This window comes from Alligator mississippiensis, chromosome 12 (assembly GCF_030867095.1).
Source record: "Alligator mississippiensis isolate rAllMis1 chromosome 12, rAllMis1, whole genome shotgun sequence".
Lineage (NCBI taxonomy): Eukaryota > Metazoa > Chordata > Crocodylia > Alligatoridae > Alligator > Alligator mississippiensis.
Genome location: NC_081835.1, coordinates 38473888 through 38493353, shown reverse-complemented (window position 1 = coordinate 38493353; position 19466 = coordinate 38473888). Strand labels below are relative to the sequence as shown.

The following is a 19466-nucleotide window of genomic DNA, read 5'->3' as shown; positions in this document are numbered from 1 at the left end:
GATAGGTTAGGTTAGGGCATATATGGTTTCCTAACCATAGATAGATAGGTTTCCTAACCATAGACATATGGTATTTCCTAACCATAGATTTTTTTTTTTAGTAATTTGAATAGTTGATGAAAGACTGAAGTTAAGAGAGAAATGTATTATCACCTTATTTTTCCTTACAGTGGCACCCTTGTAACTGGTTCAAGCATTTGCTAACGATTTAGATAATGTGAGATCATCTGCTCAATTTTGGTCTAATTTATTTTCAGGGTAGGAATTGGTCTTGATCCTGTAAGATGCTGAACTCAGTGCTTGTAACTCCAATTGAAGTTGCTGGAAAGGGAGATTGTTCAGCACTTTATAAAAAGTGACCAACACTTGACAAGATTATTCTGCATTTGAAAGCTTGCCTAAATGTATCCCAACTATGCAGTTGGTCCAATAAAAAATACCACCCACAGAAAGTCTTTGCCTCTCTTTAAAATTGTTTGTAGCAAACAAGTTGTTAAACAGAGGGCTGGATCACAGTATATTTTCACATATTAAGACAAATCATTCCACTAAATTAGATACTTTTCCACTTTTAGGACAGTTGATGGTGTCACATATCCTGGGAACATAAAAGAAAAAGAGGCTGCAAAAAAGCAATATGAGAAGGCTGTTTCAAAAGGACAGACTGCAGGCCTTGTCAAGTAAGCATATTGCCTTACAATGTGTTTTTAATTTTTTTTTGTTTCTTTATTGTATCATCTTGTAGGTAAAACTGAGAATAGTAATGTATTTTTAGCATATATTAAAAGTTTGAACTTTATGAGGGAAGGACAGACAACTTCTGATTATTCAAGCTATATGTATAATTGTGAAAAGTAGAGGTGCACCAATACAGCAGTCCCATATCGGATCAGCACTGATATAGGGAAAATTGACAGTATTGGAAATAGGCTTTTTTTGCCTGATGTGGCCGACAATGTGGCTGATAAATGCCCCATACATGTGCATAGCCGCAGCATGCATGCAGCCAGGAGCGCAGCCTGGTGGCTTGGAGAACAGCATTTGGCTAGCAAGTCTGTTGTGGAGGAAGAAGTGGGAGGAGGGAAGGGGAATGGGAGGGGACAGATCAAGGTCCCCACAGTGAGGGAGGAAGTGGGGCTGGGATAGGCGCTGCTCAGCTGGGGTGGTGTGGAGCGGGTTGTGCACCCTGGGGAGGGAACGGGGGACCTGTGCCCCTGGATGTGTGTGTGTGGGGCGAGGGCTGTCACTGCAGGCTGGGCTGGGGTGGTGCTGGGCTCTTCCTGGTAGGGGTGTTGGGCTGGGTTGCACTTGGGGTGGGTGATGGTGGCGCTGGGAGTGGGGCTATGGGGAAGTTATGGCAAATTTTGGGCTGGCTGCAGCCCCTCCTGTACCTCCCTCCCAACATTGCAGCTACCCGCCCTGAGTGCAGCCCAGCCTAGCCCCTTTGCTGGGAAGAGCCTGGCACAGCTCCCAGCCCACAGTGGCAAACTGCCCTCACCCCGCATGCAGATCCAGGGGCACATGCCCTCCATGCCCTCCTGAATTGCATGTAGGGTAGGAGCTGCCCCCCCCCAGTGCACCCTGGACGACCTGCAGCTCCATCACATGCCCCATCCTTCCCTGAGTGGGCAGCACCTACCCCTTCCCCAGTCCCACTCCCTCCCTTACTGCAGGGGCCTCAATCTGCGCCCCCATCCATGCCCCTTCCTTCCCCCCACCCCTTCCCCCACAACAGACTTACCAGCCCGATGATTGTCTCTAAGCTGCCTTGCTACATATTGGAATCAGATTGGTATCGGCCAATATGGCTCCTTAAAAATTGGCCATTGGTATTGGTTCAAATAATCTCTATCAGTGCACCCCTTGTGAAAAGTCAGTTCTTCAGTTTTTATTGATTGAGAATATGTTTTACTGACTGAGAAATTATATAGTTGTAACTTGTTATTCTGGGCAACTTGTATAAATGCTATTTGACATGACTGTAAGCTAACAATCAGACACAGAAATCTAATTTCTGTTGCACTCATTTTTGGGTTTGGCTCTTAAGTAACTACACAGCAGTGAAGAGGAAACAAACTTCCTTTTCTAATTTGTGATTTGTTCATTGAACATTTCTGGAACTTCTAGGGCTTCTGGAAGAAAAACTGAAAAATTCACTGTTTCAGTCAACATTGCAGCAGCCAGTAAAGTCACTTTTGAACTGACCTATGAAGAACTGTTGAAACGACAATTTGGAAAATATGAAATGTTCATCAAAGTAAAACCAAAGCAGCTTGTCAAAAACTTTGAGGTAAATGGCAATGTGAATTTAATTGTATCTAGCAGTGATTATATTTTGCAGTTATAGACGCAAATGATATTAACTAAAGGTACAATCAAATTCTGTGCTTCTTTTGCAAGTGGGATACTGTGTTCATCCACATGGGTTCATGATTGGAGAAAGGGACACAATCCTAGGGCACTGTTGATTTGTGGACTGTAGCTGGGTTGAATGGCATGGTCATGCCCTCTGGAGACCACCGGACTCCTGTCTCCTCCAGTTCCTGGGGTCCTTCCCTCTCTTACTTTTCTGCCATGCCTTGATTGTTATTTGAAAAGAAAAGTATTGGGAGGCGACCCAAGTCCCCCAGTGAAACCACTTGTCCAGTTCCTCTGCCTCACTCTTTCTTCATGTCTCTTGCCACCAGGTACCTTAAGGGCTGTGTTCATTGCCTCCTATCTCCTTTACAGCTATGTCCATGCTTTTCTGGTGTTATCATTCAGTCTTTTTCCCCTGCGGAGGCCTCAGCCTTCTTGGCCTCTGCCCTCTTTCTCTTGCAGGGCCTTTTAGCCCACTGTACTGGACCCAGCTTCTGGGTTCCAGACCTTGTCTTACCTACTATGGCTCTGCACCCTGCTTTGGGCACTGGGTTCTTTAGCCCTGTCTCTGCCCTGCTTAGAGCTTTTGCCTGCTTTGGCTCTATCTCTGCCCTTCTCTGGGCACTGGGCTTTCTAGCCCCATCTCTGCCCTGCTCTGGACACCAGGCCTCATGGCCCCATCTCCACCCTGCTCTCAGCACTGCTGCACCCACTGGAACTGCAAGCAAGGCAGTCATTCTGCTGGATTAGGGAGCAGGGCATCCTGTGGCCTAACATTTTCAAGTATGGCATTTTACAGGGTAGAGCAGGAAAGACTTCCGGATGCAGGGCTTACCAGGTTCCTAATAGCAGCTTGCTCCCTCAGCAGCCCATTTCTGGCTTTGGAACCATGGCTATCTCAGTCCTAATGCTGACCCCTTTCCAGATGCCAGTGCTGAAAATCAGCAGATTGTCAGCATCAGCATGGAGATAAACTACACCTTCAGTTCCTGCTGGCATATAAACCAGCCATAAAAATGTTCTGCATATTTTGTGGAATATCTTTGTGTCTAGTTTGATAATTGCTAGTTTGTGTTAATTGCACCATAAATGTAATGTACGACAGAGATCTGATACACATACTATGTTCTGTGTTCTCCTGGCTTAGCCTTCAAACAAGTCAAGGTTTACTTTGTGCTAGAAGCTGTGTGGAAAATCCTGTTGTCTACCTTCCCTCCTGATGTGGTAAAGCCCACCTGTAGTTTAAGAATTTTCTAGTGTGTATGCACAGAGGATGCTCTAAGGCTAGGGACAGAAGTTACACATAAACCAGTTTAAGTGATCAGAAACTGGTGTAAACCTGTAACAGAACAGAAGTTCAGGGCACATAAATCAGTTTCAAAATGGCTGAAAGTGGTTTAAGGTAAACCTGGTTGAATGTAGTATCAGACTTAAGTGATTGAGGTCAAATTGGTTTATGCAACGTCTGCTCTAGACCCCTTCCTGGTTTAAGTTAAATCAGAGTCCCCCGGCATGCTTTGCAGTTCTGGGCTGGGCTGTCTGCTCCAGAGAGCAGGGCTGGCCCCATCCCTCTGTTCTCTTGCCAGAGCAGTGAGGGCTGGCTGGCAAAGGGGTGGGGATTGGAAACCTGGCTGGGCACTGCAGCCAGGTCTTCCTGAGAGGGAGGGGGGCAGACCCTGCCAGACCTTTCTGCCCTCGAGTGGAGGGGGTAGGAGTATGGGGCAGGGTGGGGCAACAGCCTGAGAGGGACTGCCCTCCCAGGCAAACCCCTGCTGGACTCTGGGGTCTCAGAGGGGCTTTAATCCCCCCTGTCCCCAATTCAGTGTGCTGCCCATACCCCCTGCTCTCTGCTAGAGCAGGGTGTGGTATGCAGGCAGGCAATAGTCTGAGAGGTACTGCCTCCCCAGGCAAATGCTGGTTGTGGTCTCAGAGGGGCTTTATCCACTTCACCAGTTCAGTGTGCTGGCACCAAGCTCTTCAGGACCAGACTGAGAGGTGGTAAAGACCTGACACAATCATAACATATAAGTGCTGGAAATAGAGCTAAGGGAACAGGAGAGAGATTGCTTGGGCTGGTGTGACCAAAGAAAGCAGAGAACTACATTTAGAAATGGCAGACCAGAAGACTCCACCCCCTTCCACCTCTGGCTGAGATTGTTGCAAGCAGTTGGTAAGGGGAGGGGGAGGGAGCTTACATAACTCCCCATGCTCCCCTAGCCCATGGGGGAGGGGGAAGAGGCTAGGGAACTAGGGCTGGAGGGACCAGACAGAGGTGGGAGACCAGTCCCTTCAGCCCTTGTGTTGGCAAAGACCTGGCATAATTATCACTTGTATGTCCTGGAGACAAAGGAACCAGAAAGGATTGCAGACAGCTTGAGCTAGTGTGACCAAGGAAAGCAGAGAACTACAATTAAATTATAAAGCAGAACCTGTAAAAGGTGGGAGACTGGAATACCTAAGAAAGGACTTTCTGAATACCTGACTGTAAGGAGACACTGCCCTCAGGATTGCATAAGACTTATGCAAGGCTTTCTTGTGTCTTTTTGGTTTATTACATTCCATTTTAAGTCAGACTAAGCTATGTGTGCTCTCACTGTGTTTTAATGGGCTGTATCTTAGCTTAGGCAAAGGTTTTTGATTGTTCTGTCTTATGCTTGAGGCTGCAAAGTGCTGTGTTCAATGCATGCTTGGTTCAGAGAAAGGACAATTCTTCTTCAAGCTTTTATGAATTCAATGCCACTACCTTTTTCCCCACCCCCACTCTTGCTCCTCAGTCTGGCAGCAACTGCCTCCCTCCCCACCCCCAAGTGAAGAGCAGGGGCATAAGCCTGGCAGGTACTGCCCACCCCCCACCAGGCAGACCTGGGTTGGGGACCCCACCCTCCAGCAGGCTGGTGCCTGGCCATGCTCCCTCCTCTGGAGTAGGGTGGGGAAAGCCTTGGAGGGCTTCTCTCTTCCCTTCCCTTTGGCAGTGGTTGGCAGGTGTGCTCTAGCTCCTCTCAGTTTCCGGCTTGATTCCCTGAATTCCTAAATCAAAAGTGAATGTATGTTCATTTGCTTATCAGTTCAGTCTGTGCAGTTTAGACTAATCTGCAAAAACTGAATCAATTCATAGTTTCATAATTGGAAGGGTCAGAAGGGACCTGAGCAGATCATCAAGTCCGAACCCCTGCCGTGGCAGGAAAAAGTACTGGGGTCAAACAACCTCAGCAGGATGTTCGTCTAACCTCCTTTAAAGACCCCCAGGGTAGGAGCCAGCACCACTTTGCTTGGAAGTTGGTTCCAGATCCTGGCCGCCCTGAGTGTGAAGTAGCGCCTCCTGATGTTTAGTCAGAATCTGCCCTCTGCCAGCTTGAGACCATTATTTCTAGTCACTCCTGGTAGTGCTCGGGGGAACAGGGACTCCCCCAGTGCCTGCTGGTCCCCTCTGACTAGTTTGTAACAGGCCACTAGATCCCCCCTCAGCCTTCTCTTGTGGAGGCTGAACAGGTTCAGGTCCCTTAGCCTTTCCTCGTAGGGCCTGCCCTGCTGCCCCCAGATCGTGTGGGTGGCCCTCCTCTGAACCCTCTCAATGCTGTCTTAGATTCATAGATGTTAGGGTCAGAAGGGACCTCAATAGATCATCGAGTCCGACACCCTGTATAGGCAGGAAAGAGTGCTGGGTTTAGATGACCCCAGCTAGATGCCTATCTAACCTCCTCTTGAAGACCCCCAGGGTAGGGGAGAGCACCACCTCCCTTGGGAGCCCATTCCAGACTTTGGCCACTGTAACTGTGAAGAAGTTCTTCCTAATGTCTAGTCTAAATCTGCTCTCTGCTAGTTTATGGCCATTATTTCTTGTAACCCCCAGGGGCGCCTTGGTGAGTAAAGTCTCACCAATTCCCTTCTGTGCACCCATGATGAACTTATAAGCAGCCACAAGGTTGCCTTTCAACCTTCTCTTGCGGAGGCTGAAGAGGTCCAGGTGCCCTAGTCTCTCCTCATAGGGCTTGGCCTGCAAGCCCTTAACCATACGAGTGGCCCGTCTCTGGACCCTCTCCAGGTTATCCACATCCCTCTTGAAGTGCGGCGCCCAAAATTGCACGCAGTACTCCAACTGCTTTCTGACCAGCGCCTGACAGAAGGGAATTATCACCTCCTTGGTTCTGTTCGTCATGCATCTGCTAAAGTGCCATTAGCTTTCCTAATGACTTCGTCACACTGCTGACTCATGTTCATCTTGGAGTCCACTAGGACTCCAAGATCCCTTTCCACTTCTGTGCCACCAAGCAGGTCATTTCCTAGGCAGTAGGTATGCTGGACATTTTTCCTCCCTTTTTCCTCCCTCTTGCATTTCTCCTTGTTGAATTACATTCTGTTGTTTTCTGCCCGTATGTCCAACCTGTCCAGGTCTGCTTGTAGTTGTTCCCTGCCCTCCGGTGTGTCCACTTCTCCCCACAGTTTTGTGTCATCCGCAAACTTGGACAGAGTACACTTCACTCCCTCGTCCAAGTCGCTAATGAAGACATTGAAGAGTATCAGTCCAAGGACCGAGCCCTGCGGGACCCCACTGCCCACCCCCTTCCAAGTCGATACCGACCCATCCACTACGACTCTCTGGGTACGACCTTCTAGCCAATTCGCCACCCACCGGACTGTGTAGTCATCCAAGTCACAGCCTCTTAACTTGTTCACCAGTATGGGGTGGGATACCGTATCGAAGGCCTTCCTGAAGTCTAAGTAAACGACGTCAACCCCTACTCCTGCGTCCAGGTGTTTTGTAACCTGGTCATAAAAAGAGACTAGATTAGTGAGGCATGATCTACCTGCTACGAACCCGTGCTGGTTTCCCCTCAGCATAATTTGTCCTGCCGGGCTCTCGCAAATGTGAGCCTTGATAATTTTTTCAAAGACTTTGCCAAGGATGGAGGTGAGACTGACTGGTCTATAGTTGCCTGGGTCCTCCTTCCTCCCCTTCTTGAAAATGGGGACCACATTGGCCCTTTTCCAGTCCTCCGGGACCTGGCCCATGTGCCATGCGTGTTCAAATATTCCCGCCAGTGGCTGTGCAATGACGTCAGCTAGTGCCTTCAGTACCCTCGGATGGAGCTCATCCGGGCCTGCTGACTTAAATGCATCCAGTTCCTCCAAGTGCCTCTGCACCATCTCAGGGTCTACGCTTGGTAGTCTGGCGCCCTGCTGCTGCCTCTCTACAATCCCAGTGAGAGACTTGTCTTGCCCCTTGCTTAGGAAAACTGAGGCAAAGAACTCATTGAGGAGTTCAGTCTTGTCCCCCCGTCCATCACCAGTTGCTTATGCCCATTTAGTAGAGGTCCTATTCCACCCTGGGCCTTCCTTTTACTCCCTATATATCTAAAAAACAATTTTTTGTTATCCTTAACTTGGGATGCGATCCTCAGCTCCATGGTAGCTTTGGCCTGTCTAACTGCCTCCCTACAAGTGCGAGCAGAGGAGGTATACTCCTCTTTGGTAATCTCTCCCTGTTTCCACTTTTTATATGCCCCCCTTTTTGCCCGTAGGCTGCTCTGGATTTCTCTGGTCAGCCAAGGAAGACTCTTGGCCCCTTTCCCCCTTTTTCCCCGCATCGGGATCGTGTCCCTCTGTGCCCGAAGGGTCATTTCCTTAAGGCACAGCCACCCTTCCCATCTCTTCAAAACTCTTACTCTGCAGTGCGTCCTTGACTAAATGCCCGAGTTCATTGAAATCAGCTTTCCTAAAGTCTAGCACTTTCACCCTACTAGTTACCTTACCCACTCGACGTCTTATGACAAATTCTATTATTTGGTGATCACTGTCCCCCAGGTGACCACCGATCTATAGGTCTCCTACCATGTCATCCCCTGTTGCCAATACCAGGTCCAGCAAGGCATTCCCCTTAGTGGGACCATGTACCTCCTGCATCAGATGGAGGTCCTGTACACAGGATAGGAACCTGCGTGAATGGTGGGACTTTGCTGTCTGCATCTCCCAGCAGATGTCTGGGTAGTTTAGGTCCCCCATGACTACCGCCTCCCTAGTTTTTATGGTCTCCAACCTGACTCAGGAGCCCCAAATCTAGTTCTTCCCCTTGGTGTGAGGGTCTGTAGCAGACCCCTACCACCAAATCCCTTTCTCCTTTACCTCCATGTAACCTAACCCACAATCCTTCTACTTTCTTCTCCTCCGATTCCGTTTTGATAAGGGTCGATGTATATCGCTCATTGACATAGAGCGCAGCCCCTCCCCCTTTCTTCCCCACTCTATCCTTTCTGTACAGCTTATAACCCTCAATGTGTACCGCCCAGTCGTGGGAAGAATCCCACCAGGTTTCTGTTATCCCTACTAAGTCGTAAGTGTTTTCTGCAAGCAGGAGTGCTAGTTCATCCTGCTTGCTCCCCATGCTCCTAGCATTAGTGTATAGGCACTTGAGCCCTGTGACTGGCGCCTTTGTTGCCCTTGTTGTCCATATCCCTCCTGAAGTGCGGTGCCCAGAACTGGACGCAGTACTCCAACGGTGGCCTGACCAATGCCGCATAGAGGGGGAGGATCACGTCCTTGGACCCGCTTGAGATGCATCTGTGGATGCATGACAAAGTACAGTTGGCCTTCCTGACCACATCCCCACACTGACAGACCATGTTCATTTTGGCATCAATAATGATTCCAAGATCCTTTTCTGCCGCTGCACTGACAAGAAGGGAGTTCCCCAGCCTGTAGGTATGCTGCTGGTTCTTCCTTCCCAGGTGCAGCACCTTGCACTTGTCAGTGTTGAAACCCATCCAATTCTCATCTGTCTACCCCTGTAACCTGTCTAGGTCCAATTGCAGCCTATTCCTCCCTTCTAGTGTGCCACATCTCCCCACATCTTAGTGTCATCAGCAAATTTGAATAGGGTGCTTTTTACCCCCTTATCCAAGTCACTGATGAAGATGTTGAACAGCGTGGGTCTGAGGACCGAGCCCTGGGGGACCCCACTGCCCACATCCCTCCAGGTCAAAAATGACCCATCCACCACCACTGTCTGAGTGCGGCCCTCCAGCCAGTTAGCGACCCATTTGACTGTGTAGGTGTCAATGCCACAATCCCCTAGTTTTTTAATGAGAATGGGGTGAGAGACAGTGTCGAAGGCCTTCCTGAAGTCCAGAAAGACTATGTCCACTGCTACCCCTGCCTCTAAGGATTTTGTGACCTGGTCATGGAAGGCCATCAGATTAGTCTGACAGGCCTGGTTGCCTCTAAGCACAACCTCCCCTGCTGGCCCCTCGTGGACATGCGCCAGGATAATTCTTTCAAAAAGCTTACCCAGGATCGAGGTAAGACTAACTGGCCTATAGTTTCCTGGGTCCTCCTTCCTCCCTTTTTTGAAAATGGGAACCACATTGGCCCTTTTCCAGTCCTCTGGCACCATACCAGAGCACCACAAGTGCTCGTAAAGCCGTGCCAGGGGTCCCACAATGACCTCTGCTAATTCCCTCAGCACTCTGGGGGAGGTTGTCAGGACCAGCTGATATAAATACTTCCAGTCCCTCCAGAAGTTCCCTGACTAGATCCTCACTGACCCTAGGCCTGGGTGCGCCTCCCCCAGGGCCTGAGGGGGTCCCGACAGATGGACTGATCTGGTCCCTGCTCAGGAAAATGGAGGCAAAGAAATCGTTAAATAGGTTAGCCATGTCATCTGGTGCGACAACCAGATATCCTAGCATGTCTTGCAGAGGCCCATGTTACCCCGTACCTTCTTTGCCCCTTATGTATTTAAAAAAGGACTTCTTGTTGTCCTTGATTCGGGTACCTAGTCCCAGTTCTATCTCCGCCTTGGCTTTCCTGACCGCCCCCCTGCAGCCCCGAGCAACCAAGGTATAGTCTTCCCTGGTGATGGCCCTTCCCTTCCATTGGGTGTTCGCCTCCCTTTTAGCTAGGAGACGTTCCCGTGTGCTTTTGGTGAGCCATGGGAGCTTTTGCGCCCTCTTGCCCCCTCTGATCCTTGTTGAGATTACCTCCCTTTGGGCTTGGAGGATCGTCTCCTTAAGGAACGACCACTCTTTTTGGGCACCCGACTCCCTTCCCCTCTGGGACCTCAGTACTTCCCCAACTATTCCGGTCTAGCTCTTCCCCTTGGTTGGGTGGTCTGTAGTAGACCCCCACCGTTAAGTCCCTTTCCCCTCGGTTTCCTTGTATTCTAGCCCAGAGCACTTCAGTGTGCCCCTCTTCTGACATTGCGCTACTAGATGAGGATGTGTATTCCTCCTTGATGTAGAGCGCCACACCCCCACCTTTCCTCCCTGTCCTGTCCCTCCTGTACAGCCTATAGCCCTTGATATTCACCGCCCAGTTGTGTGTTGGGTCCCACCATGTTTCTGTGAGCCCCACTATGTCTGGGTTGGTGTCAGCTAGCAGGAGGGTAAGTTCCTGCTGCTTGTTCCCCATACTACGAGCATTTGTGTAGAGGCATTTGAGGCTTCCTGAAGATGTGTGCACTGGCCCCCTAATCTCAGTACTGCCCGGGCCCCAGTTGCTTACCTCAGTATTCATTCTGCTCGTTGTTGGTCCAGGCTGGGCTGTTCTTGTGGGTGTCGCTTGGTTTATTGATCCAAGGTTTCCTCCGCCCTCATCTTCTCCGTCCCCTGATGAGCCTAGTTTAAAGCCTGCTGGAGGAGATCCGCCAACATAGAAGAGAACACACGCTTACCTTTTGGGGAAAGGTGAAGCCCATCCCACCCGAGCATGTCTCACTGTTATGTGCAGGTCATTGTCTAGGAAGCCAAAGCCTGCCTCGAGACACCATTCCCGAAGCCACCAGTTGGTCTTGCTGATGCAGGTCTCATGTCGTCTTCCACATCCACTCCCTGGTAGGACAGAGGAGAATACCACCTGTGATCCTATCTTCATCAGCACACCCCCCAGAGCATGGTAGTCTGTCATCAGGTGTTCAGGGCTTCTCCTGGCCGCATCATTAGTACCCACATGGATTAGGACCATGGGGTAGTAATCGGTGGGCTGGATCACAGCCTGGATCATTGCCGTTATGTCCTGAATCTTTGCTCTGGGGAGGCAGAAGACCTCGCGTGTTGAAGGGTCCTGGGAACAGATGGGGCCCTCCATACCTCTCAGGATGGAGTCGCCTATGACAATCACTTGACGCTTCCTCCTCTGGGTCTGCTTGGCTCCTTCAGCTTGTTCGGAGCATGAAAAGAGTGGAGTTGCCTCCTCACTGGAAGTTTCCTCCTCTCCTTCCTTCTCCTGCAGTGTTGCCAGGGCCTCGTACCTGTTATCCAGCCAGACTGGAGGAACTGGTACTGCTTTGCTGTGAGAAGCCCTGGTTCTGGATGTGACTGTCTGCCACTCTGCAGTGAAGGGCACCTCCCAGGGTGCTTTTTCCTTGTGTGCATGGTCCTGCAGGGAAAGGAAATAACCATCAATTTCATCTTCCACCTCCCTGATTCCCCTCAGCCTGCTAACCTCCTCCTGGAGCTCCCTCACCTGCGCCTCCAGGGCCCTAAGGCGAGCGCCTGCAGGACAGGTGTGGGGGCCCCCATTCTCTGCCCCCCCCCAGCCCTGCTGGGCATCCCCTGCAGGCCGGGGGGCAGGGGGACACCAGCCCCCCCATGGGCTGTGTCTGGGTGGAGGCCTCAGACAAGCCCCGGGTAGGCAGTGCCTCCCGGGCAGGGGCCCTAGCAGCACTCCGCGTCGACACCATTGTATAAGTTGCTGTTTACTTAGAGTTTTGAGTGGTACCTTCACCCTACCCTTGCAGGAGTCTCCCTCCTGGCCCTTCCTGCCTGCCCTCCGACGCAAACGTCAGTGTGCTCTTACAGAGCATGCCTGTTTGCGCGCTCTGTTCATGCAGCGCAGCTCGGGAGCACGGCTCCGTACCAGCTCAGCTAAAAGGGATCTGGGGGGCTTCCCCTCCAGATCCAGCTCAGCTGTGCTGGGTCCCTCTGCCCCACTTACCTTTGGGGGATCAGCTGTTGCTGCCCCCGCTGCTGGTTCCGCTGCTGCTGCGTCCGCCTCCAGCTTGGGTATGGTAAGGGGGCACATGTGTGTGTGGGACACACGTGTGCCTAGATCCCTCCTTGCCTTCCTGCTCCTGGCTCCCAAAAAGTTCAGCCTCTGACTTTTTGACTATCTGTACTTAGCCTAAATGACTGTGCCTCAAAACATAGTACTTTAAGGAATATGTAAACCATTATTTAGAGCACTGTGCATATGTGAAAAATAACATATTGCAGCATAAAGAGATGAAATTGAAATATGGCCCAAGCTATTGCTAATGTTCTCAGAAGGAAGGAGTATTCTAAAATTCTCAGAGGGAATAAGTGCTTATTCAATATGTGGCCAAAATTCTTGTCAGCAGCTAGCAAATTAAATTCATTCTCCGTAATATTTTTAAATCTCCACATAGAAATAAATTATGTGATGTCTGAGTGCCTGTTCATCTTTGATTCAAACATGGGATTAAATTGCTGTTTTGAATTATAGAAGCAGATTTCCTTTGTTATTAAGAAAATTCCTATTCTGTATGTAAAGTTGTTCAGTAGTCATCTAAGTTGTTATACCTATGGTCTTATTAATTGATGGTGTATTTTCAATTAATATTTCAGGTTCAGGTAAACATCTTTGAACCCCAAGGTATCAGAGAGCTGGAAGCAGAAGGAACATTTATCACCAATGACTTATCAGATGCCATTAAAAAATCTTTCTCAGGAAAAAAGGTACAGTGAATACTCATTTTAGCAGAAAATGAATGCATTATCTGAATTAATTGGAAAACAGAAATAAATTACTATAAAATAATAATGTTGGTGCAAAATATTGGGCTAATGCAAAAGAAAATACAGTATGTTTGCCAGTGGTGGAAATAGATGAGATAACACAATGATTATTTTTAACTGATTTTTATTATTGTTTCATCTTGTGAATCTTCTCTTTCTCTGGTTAAATTATGCTGATTTAAAACAATCATCTTTGGGTCACTGCCCTAACACAGAATAGTCAGCTACTCTGGCTTTGCGCCCTTTCCTACTTCCCTATTGACATGTGTCTAGATAATAACATATTTAAAATAACAGCTGTTCTACATTAACCTGTTACCATATGACATTTACATTGTTGTAACCAATATTTTTTTCAGACAGACTGAAAATTTTTTAGGGGGGATGAGGGATGCATTTTTGTGTTCTGAATTTTATACTCAGTTATTGGAGTTTGAGTCTTATGAGAGCTTTTGCTTTCAGGGCCAGGTGTCTTTCAAGCCAACCCTTAATCAACAGCGAACATGTGCTAATTGTTCAACATCTCTGTTGGATGGAGACTTTACAATAAAGTACGATGTTGAGAGAGGCAGTCCAAATGATTTACAGGTAAATCCAGTAGGTTAGATTTCAAAATGCTGTATGCATGGGTTTTGTATTGAGGAGAAATACTTTCTTCCTATCTTTATTTTTCAGATTGTCAATGGATACTTTGTACACTTTTTTGCACCGACAAATCTTCAAAATTTGCCTAAGAATGTTATTTTTGTAATAGATATTAGTGGATCAATGTCTGGAAGAGAAATACAACAGGTAATTATTTACGTTACTACAAAGTGAGCCTTGGAGTTCAAGCACCTAGTGCCAGGAGAAGCTAGGAATCTCTTATAAGGGGAAGGGGCTTGAATCCATCACCTTCTATATTGTATATTATGAGAGTCACTAGCCAATTGCCTGTCAAGAATGACAGGCGGAGGCAGGGGTCACCGGGAACAGAGGCTTGCGTCTGGCCCTGCCCTCCCATTTTTGGGACTGGGCCCACTGCCCCCTACCCCCCACTGCTTCAGGGCTGGGCTGGGCCACCCCCCTCCATCTGCTGGCCCCACCCCGCCATTTGCTCCGTTGCTGCTGCTTGCAGGGCCAGGGGGGGCATGGCCAACAGCGCTGGCCTTGCCCCCACTTCCCCCATCCACATCATTTCTGTGGCCTGCAGGGAGCAGAGGGGATGGGACCAGCCCCCACCCCCATTTGCTCCGTTGTCACTGCTTGCAGGGACAGGGGGCCTTTGTCCCTGTCCCCCTGCCGTCCGCTCCATTGCTGCTGCCTGTTGGGGTGGGAGCTGGCCAGGGACAGAGGCCTGGGGCCAGGCTCACTCCTCGCATCCTTGTCCCTGCCACTTTGGGGCCAGGGCTGGAGTCACTCCCCCCACACCTCCCCAAGCGGTCAGTGGGGACAGAGCCCTGCGTCCGGCCCTGTGCCTCCACTCCCCTCGTCCGGCCCCAACCCCCCAATTTGGGCCTGACCCTGTTCCCCGCCGGTGGTTTGGGTTCAGACCTGGGGCTGCTCCCCCACATCCCTCCCTCTACCATGGCAGCCCTGACTCCGTTCTCTTCCCCTCGCACTGTGCTGCTTCCCCCCAGCTCTGTCCCTGCCATCATGGTGGTGCTCTGCCACCTGCTGTCCCTACTACTTTATTCACACTCTGATTGGCTGCCGAGACAGCCATTCAGATTGTGAATAAAGCGTTACGGACAGACAGACTAAGCCTTATATATATCTATAAAGATATATAGATTTAATTCTGTTAAAGTGTGTAGCAAAAAGTATTATGGCATGAGCACCCTCGCACTCTCTTGAAATCTTCATCTGAGATGGAAACAGTAATCCTGGTTATAGTCATTCTGTGTTTTATTTATTTATATTAATATTTACTTGTAAGTATATTTACTTATTTATATTTTATTATTTCAAAGCAAATTATTTATATAAAACTATCATGCTCTAAATATACCATATATTCAAACATACACACACGCGTGTGTGCGCATGCACACATCTGTTGTTTCCATTTTGTATAAATCTTGTTCCCTCTTTTGCCCTGAGATGTTGAACATTTCATTAATAGTAGGGCTCCACACTCCATTCTGTTACTCAGAATTTCTGCTGCTCAAAATTTTTGTTGGATCTCATCGGCATTCCATCTTTCTTGTTTAGGACCCCCTAATTATGGTTTCATAATTGGTAGGGTTGGAAGGGACCTGAGCAGATCATCAAGTTTGAACCCCTGCCATGGCAGGAAAGAGTACTGGGGTCAAATGACCCCAGCAAGGTGTTCATCCAGCCTCCTCTTTTTTAAAGACCCCCAGGGTCGGAGCACCGCTTTGCTTGGAAGTTGGTTCCAGATCCTAGCCGCCCTAACAGTGAAGTAGCGCCTCTTGATATCTAGCCTGAATCTACCATCTGCCAGCTTGTGACCATTATTTCTTGTTACTCCTAGTAGTGCTCAGGGGAACAGGGACTCCCCCAATGCCTGCTGGTCCCCCCTAACTAGTTTGGAAATGGCTACTAGATCCCCCCTCAGCCTTCTCTTGTGGAGGCTGAACAGGTTCAGGTCCCTTAGCCTCTCCTCGTAGGGCCTGCCCTGCTGCCCCCTCATCATGCAAGTGGCCCTCCTCTGGACCCTCTCCATGTTGTCCACATCCCTCCTGAAGTGCGGCGCCCAGAACTGGACGCAGTACTCCAACTGCGGCCTGACCAGTGTCGTATAGAGGGGGAGGATCACCTCCTTGGACCTGTTTGAGATGCATCTGTGGATGCATGACAAGGTACAGTTGGCCTTCCTGACCGCGTCCCCGCACTGTCGGCCCACGTTCATTTTGGCATCAATAATGACTCCAAGATCCTTTTCTGCCTCTGCACTGACGAGAAGGGAGTTCCCCAGCCTGTAGGTATGCTGCTGGTCCTTCCTCCCCAGGTGCAGTACCTTGCACTTGTCAGTGTTGAAACCCATCCTGTTCTCATCCACCCACCCCTGTAACCTGTCTAGGTCCGATTGCAGCCTATTCCTCCCTTCTAGTGTGCCCACTTCCCCCCACATCTTAGTGTTGTCTGCAAATTTGAACAGGGTGCTTTTTACCCCCTTGTCCAAGTCGCTGATGAAGATGTTGAACAGTGTGGGCCCGAGGACCGAGCCCTGTGGAACCCCACTGCCCACATCCCTCCAAGTCGAATAAGACCCGTCCACCACCACTCTCTGGGTGCAGCCCTCCAGCCAACTAGTGACCCATTTGACTGTGTAGGTGTCGACGCCACTGTCTCCTAGTTTTTTAAGGAGACTGGGGTGAGAGCCAGTGTTGAAGGCCTTCCTAAAGTCCAGAAAAAACTACGTCCACTGCTACACCCGCATCTAAGGATTTTGTGACCTGGTCATAGAAGGCCACCCGATTGGTCAGACAGGACCTGCCTTTAATGAACCCATGTTGGTTGCCCCTAAGCATAATCTCCCCTGCTGGCCCCTCGCGGACCTGCGCCAGGATAATTCTCTCAAAAAGCTTATCCAGGATTGAGGTAAGACTGACTGGCCTATAGTTTCCTGAGTATTCCTTCCTCCCTTTTTTGAAAATGGGAACCACTTTGGTCCTTTTCCAGTCCTCTGGCACCATGCCAGAGCACCATGAGTGCTCGTAAAGCTGTACCAAGGGTCCCGCAATGACCTATGAACTAACCCCTTTCTCAGCATATGTAATTTTTTAAAAGTGATCCTATCATAGACCCTGATTTTTACTGTCTTTAGAGATTTTGGCCAGGTCTAACTTTTGACTTCAGTTTCTCTTGATTGGCATAGGGACAACTAAGGAAAATTCATGCCCAGGGTTTATCACTATACAGTATAAGAACATAAGGACTGCCACTTACTGGCATAAGTCCATTTTGCCCAGGGTCCTGTGTCAGAGAGTGGATCCTAAAAGGGAAAGTTAACTGAGCATAGATGGGTTTTTTCTATTGTTCTATTGTTCCTCTCACTTGCAGCCTCTATCATTTAAGATCTAGGAAGTTCTGATTCAGAGACTGTACCCCAAACTCCTATGCTGAATAGCTACTGATGCCCCTTTCCTGGAAGAATTTTTCCAGCCCCTTTTTGAATCTGGCTAAACTGTCAGCTTCCACAACATCTGGTAGCCGTGAGTTTCACACTTCAATTATATGCTGTGTGAAAAAGAACTTCCTTTTGTTAGTTTTGAACTTACTATCTATTAGTTTCTTTTTGGGACTGTTAGTTCTTGTATTGTGAGAGAGAGTAAATAGTAAATCCCTATTACTTTCTCTTTGTCATTTAGTAATTTGTAAACCCATATCATGCCCCCCCTACCAAGCATCTAATTTTTTAAAGCGAATAAACCTAGCCTCTTCAGTCTCTCCTCATTTGGAAGCCTCTCTGTACCACTAATCCTCCTTGTTGTACTTCTCTGTACCTTCTCTAGTTTTTCTATATTCTTTTTGAGGTGTGGGGAACAGAATTAGGCACAGAATTCAAGATGTGGATGCACCATAGATTTATAAGAAACTCCAGTAAGAAATCTTCAAAAACAAAGCATGCTAAAGCTGTATGTTGCCATTTGTAACCTAGCGTAACCATATTGCTTTAATTAATTTAAATCTCTTTGTTTCCTGATAGACAAGAGAAGCACTTCTTAAAATATTAGATGATATTAAAGGAGACGACTACTTCAATTTCATATTATTTGGTTCAGTTATATACACTTGGAAAGACATATTAGTTAAAGCCACTGCAGAGAATCTGGAAGAAGCAAGGAAATTTGTTCGTGCTATTGACACTGAAGGTGGTAGGTATTGTAGCAAAGTTTTCAGTAAGTAAGATGGCTGAATAAAATAATACACAAATTCAGTTTGAGAATGAACTGCTAAAACTTTTAGTCTAATAAGTAATGATTAAGAAGCACTGCCATAGTTGCATTTGTTTTGGAATTCTAGGAGGGATTTAACAACTTTCAGAGACAGAACTTGATAGGAGACAAGTTTAAAACATAAAGTGCAAGCCCTCCTTACCCTAATATTGCATATGAGTTATTAGAGTTTAAGTTATTAGCAGGGATCTTGGTTTCCTCTGTTTAAAAAATCGCAATTCTCTGATTTAAAAAAAAAAATTTGCAAATTCTCTGATTAAAAAGCCCAAAATGCTTTTTTGCCATGATTAAAATGAAACACCACGATTTTATATATATATATATATATATATATATATATATATAAAACCAATATTTGTTTGATGTTTATTGATATATTTAAACATCATTATGTTTAAATTGATATATTTTATTGGTATATTTGCAATTTTAAAGCAATTTGGAAGCCTACTAGTGTCTCAATCATTATAATAAAATAAATTGTAAATTCCTGTAAATGTTGGCATTTTATTTTGGGTTTTTTATCATGGAAAATGAAAGCGCCCCCTGCCCCATTCACTCACCAGGACACGAATCCAGCTGCAGCTGTCTGCCCCCCTCCCCCTCTGGCTGCTTTGTGGCACTGAGCAGCTCTGATATACTGGTGCCCTGCCCATGCATTGCCCCTCACTCCCAACCTGTAGCCCCGCAGCCCTGCTGGTACCCTTCACTCCCCACCCACAGCCTCCCCCAGCCCTGCCAGAGGGGGTCCCCTGCTCCAGGGCTATGGGGCCAGGGACCTAGGTTTTCAGCCTCCTGCCCTCCCCGGCAGCATCCGAGCCCCAGCTGCTACCCATAGGAGGTGGTGGCTGAGCCCAGCTCCCCCATGGATGGCACAGCTGGAGTGGAGCCCATGGGAGAATGGATGGATGCAGGCTGCCCACCATGGGCTCGGGCTAGGGAGGGATGCAGCTCCCTGCCACTGCACACACTCCGGGGTAGGGGTTTGGGGAGAACATGCCCCCCAGATTTGTGTGTGGGCCAGGTGCAGGCTGCAGGCTTGGAGCTCCCCACCCTGCTGCCCTCCCCCTGGGGCCTTTGCAGCCCAGCAGGCAAGACTACCCCAGCTCCCCTGGATGAGGCTCCTTCAGCTCCATCCCACTCCCCTCCCAAATCCTGTGGCTGAGCATTTGGCCCCAGGCTCCAAACTCTATACACTGCCCAACTCCCTCCCTTCCTGACTATAGGGGCCTCAGTCCCCCCACCCCTGTGCCAGACTTACCTGTGGGAGCTGCTCTCCAGGCTGCCTGGTGGCCATGTACATGTGTACGTGCGTACCTGCACATGGTGCCCCCTGCTGATCATCCTCCTCCCACTCCCCCCAGCCTGGAACTCTGTGAGCCTGCAAGGCTGGTTTTTCTCCTTAAGTGGGGAAATCCGCATTTTATCACATTTTTCCATGGTGAATGGAAAACTC

The 19466-nt window shown here is 48.6% G+C and overlaps 1 protein-coding gene across 3 annotated transcripts in view; it reads left to right on the top strand.

The window, feature by feature from the left end:
- The window catches only part of LOC102559722 (inter-alpha-trypsin inhibitor heavy chain H3), a 134343-nt gene that overhangs the window by 49661 nt on the left and 65216 nt on the right, over nt 1–19466 (top strand). For all 3 annotated transcript variants that reach the window (XM_059716066.1, XM_059716065.1, XM_059716064.1), the window contains 6 exons: nt 576–680; nt 2128–2290; nt 12936–13046; nt 13569–13694; nt 13782–13898; nt 17761–17929. In XM_059716066.1, coding sequence (XP_059572049.1) covers nt 576–680; nt 2128–2290; nt 12936–13046; nt 13569–13694; nt 13782–13898; nt 17761–17929 — 791 coding nt within the window. The remainder of the gene's footprint in view (nt 1–575; nt 681–2127; nt 2291–12935; nt 13047–13568; nt 13695–13781; nt 13899–17760; nt 17930–19466) is intronic.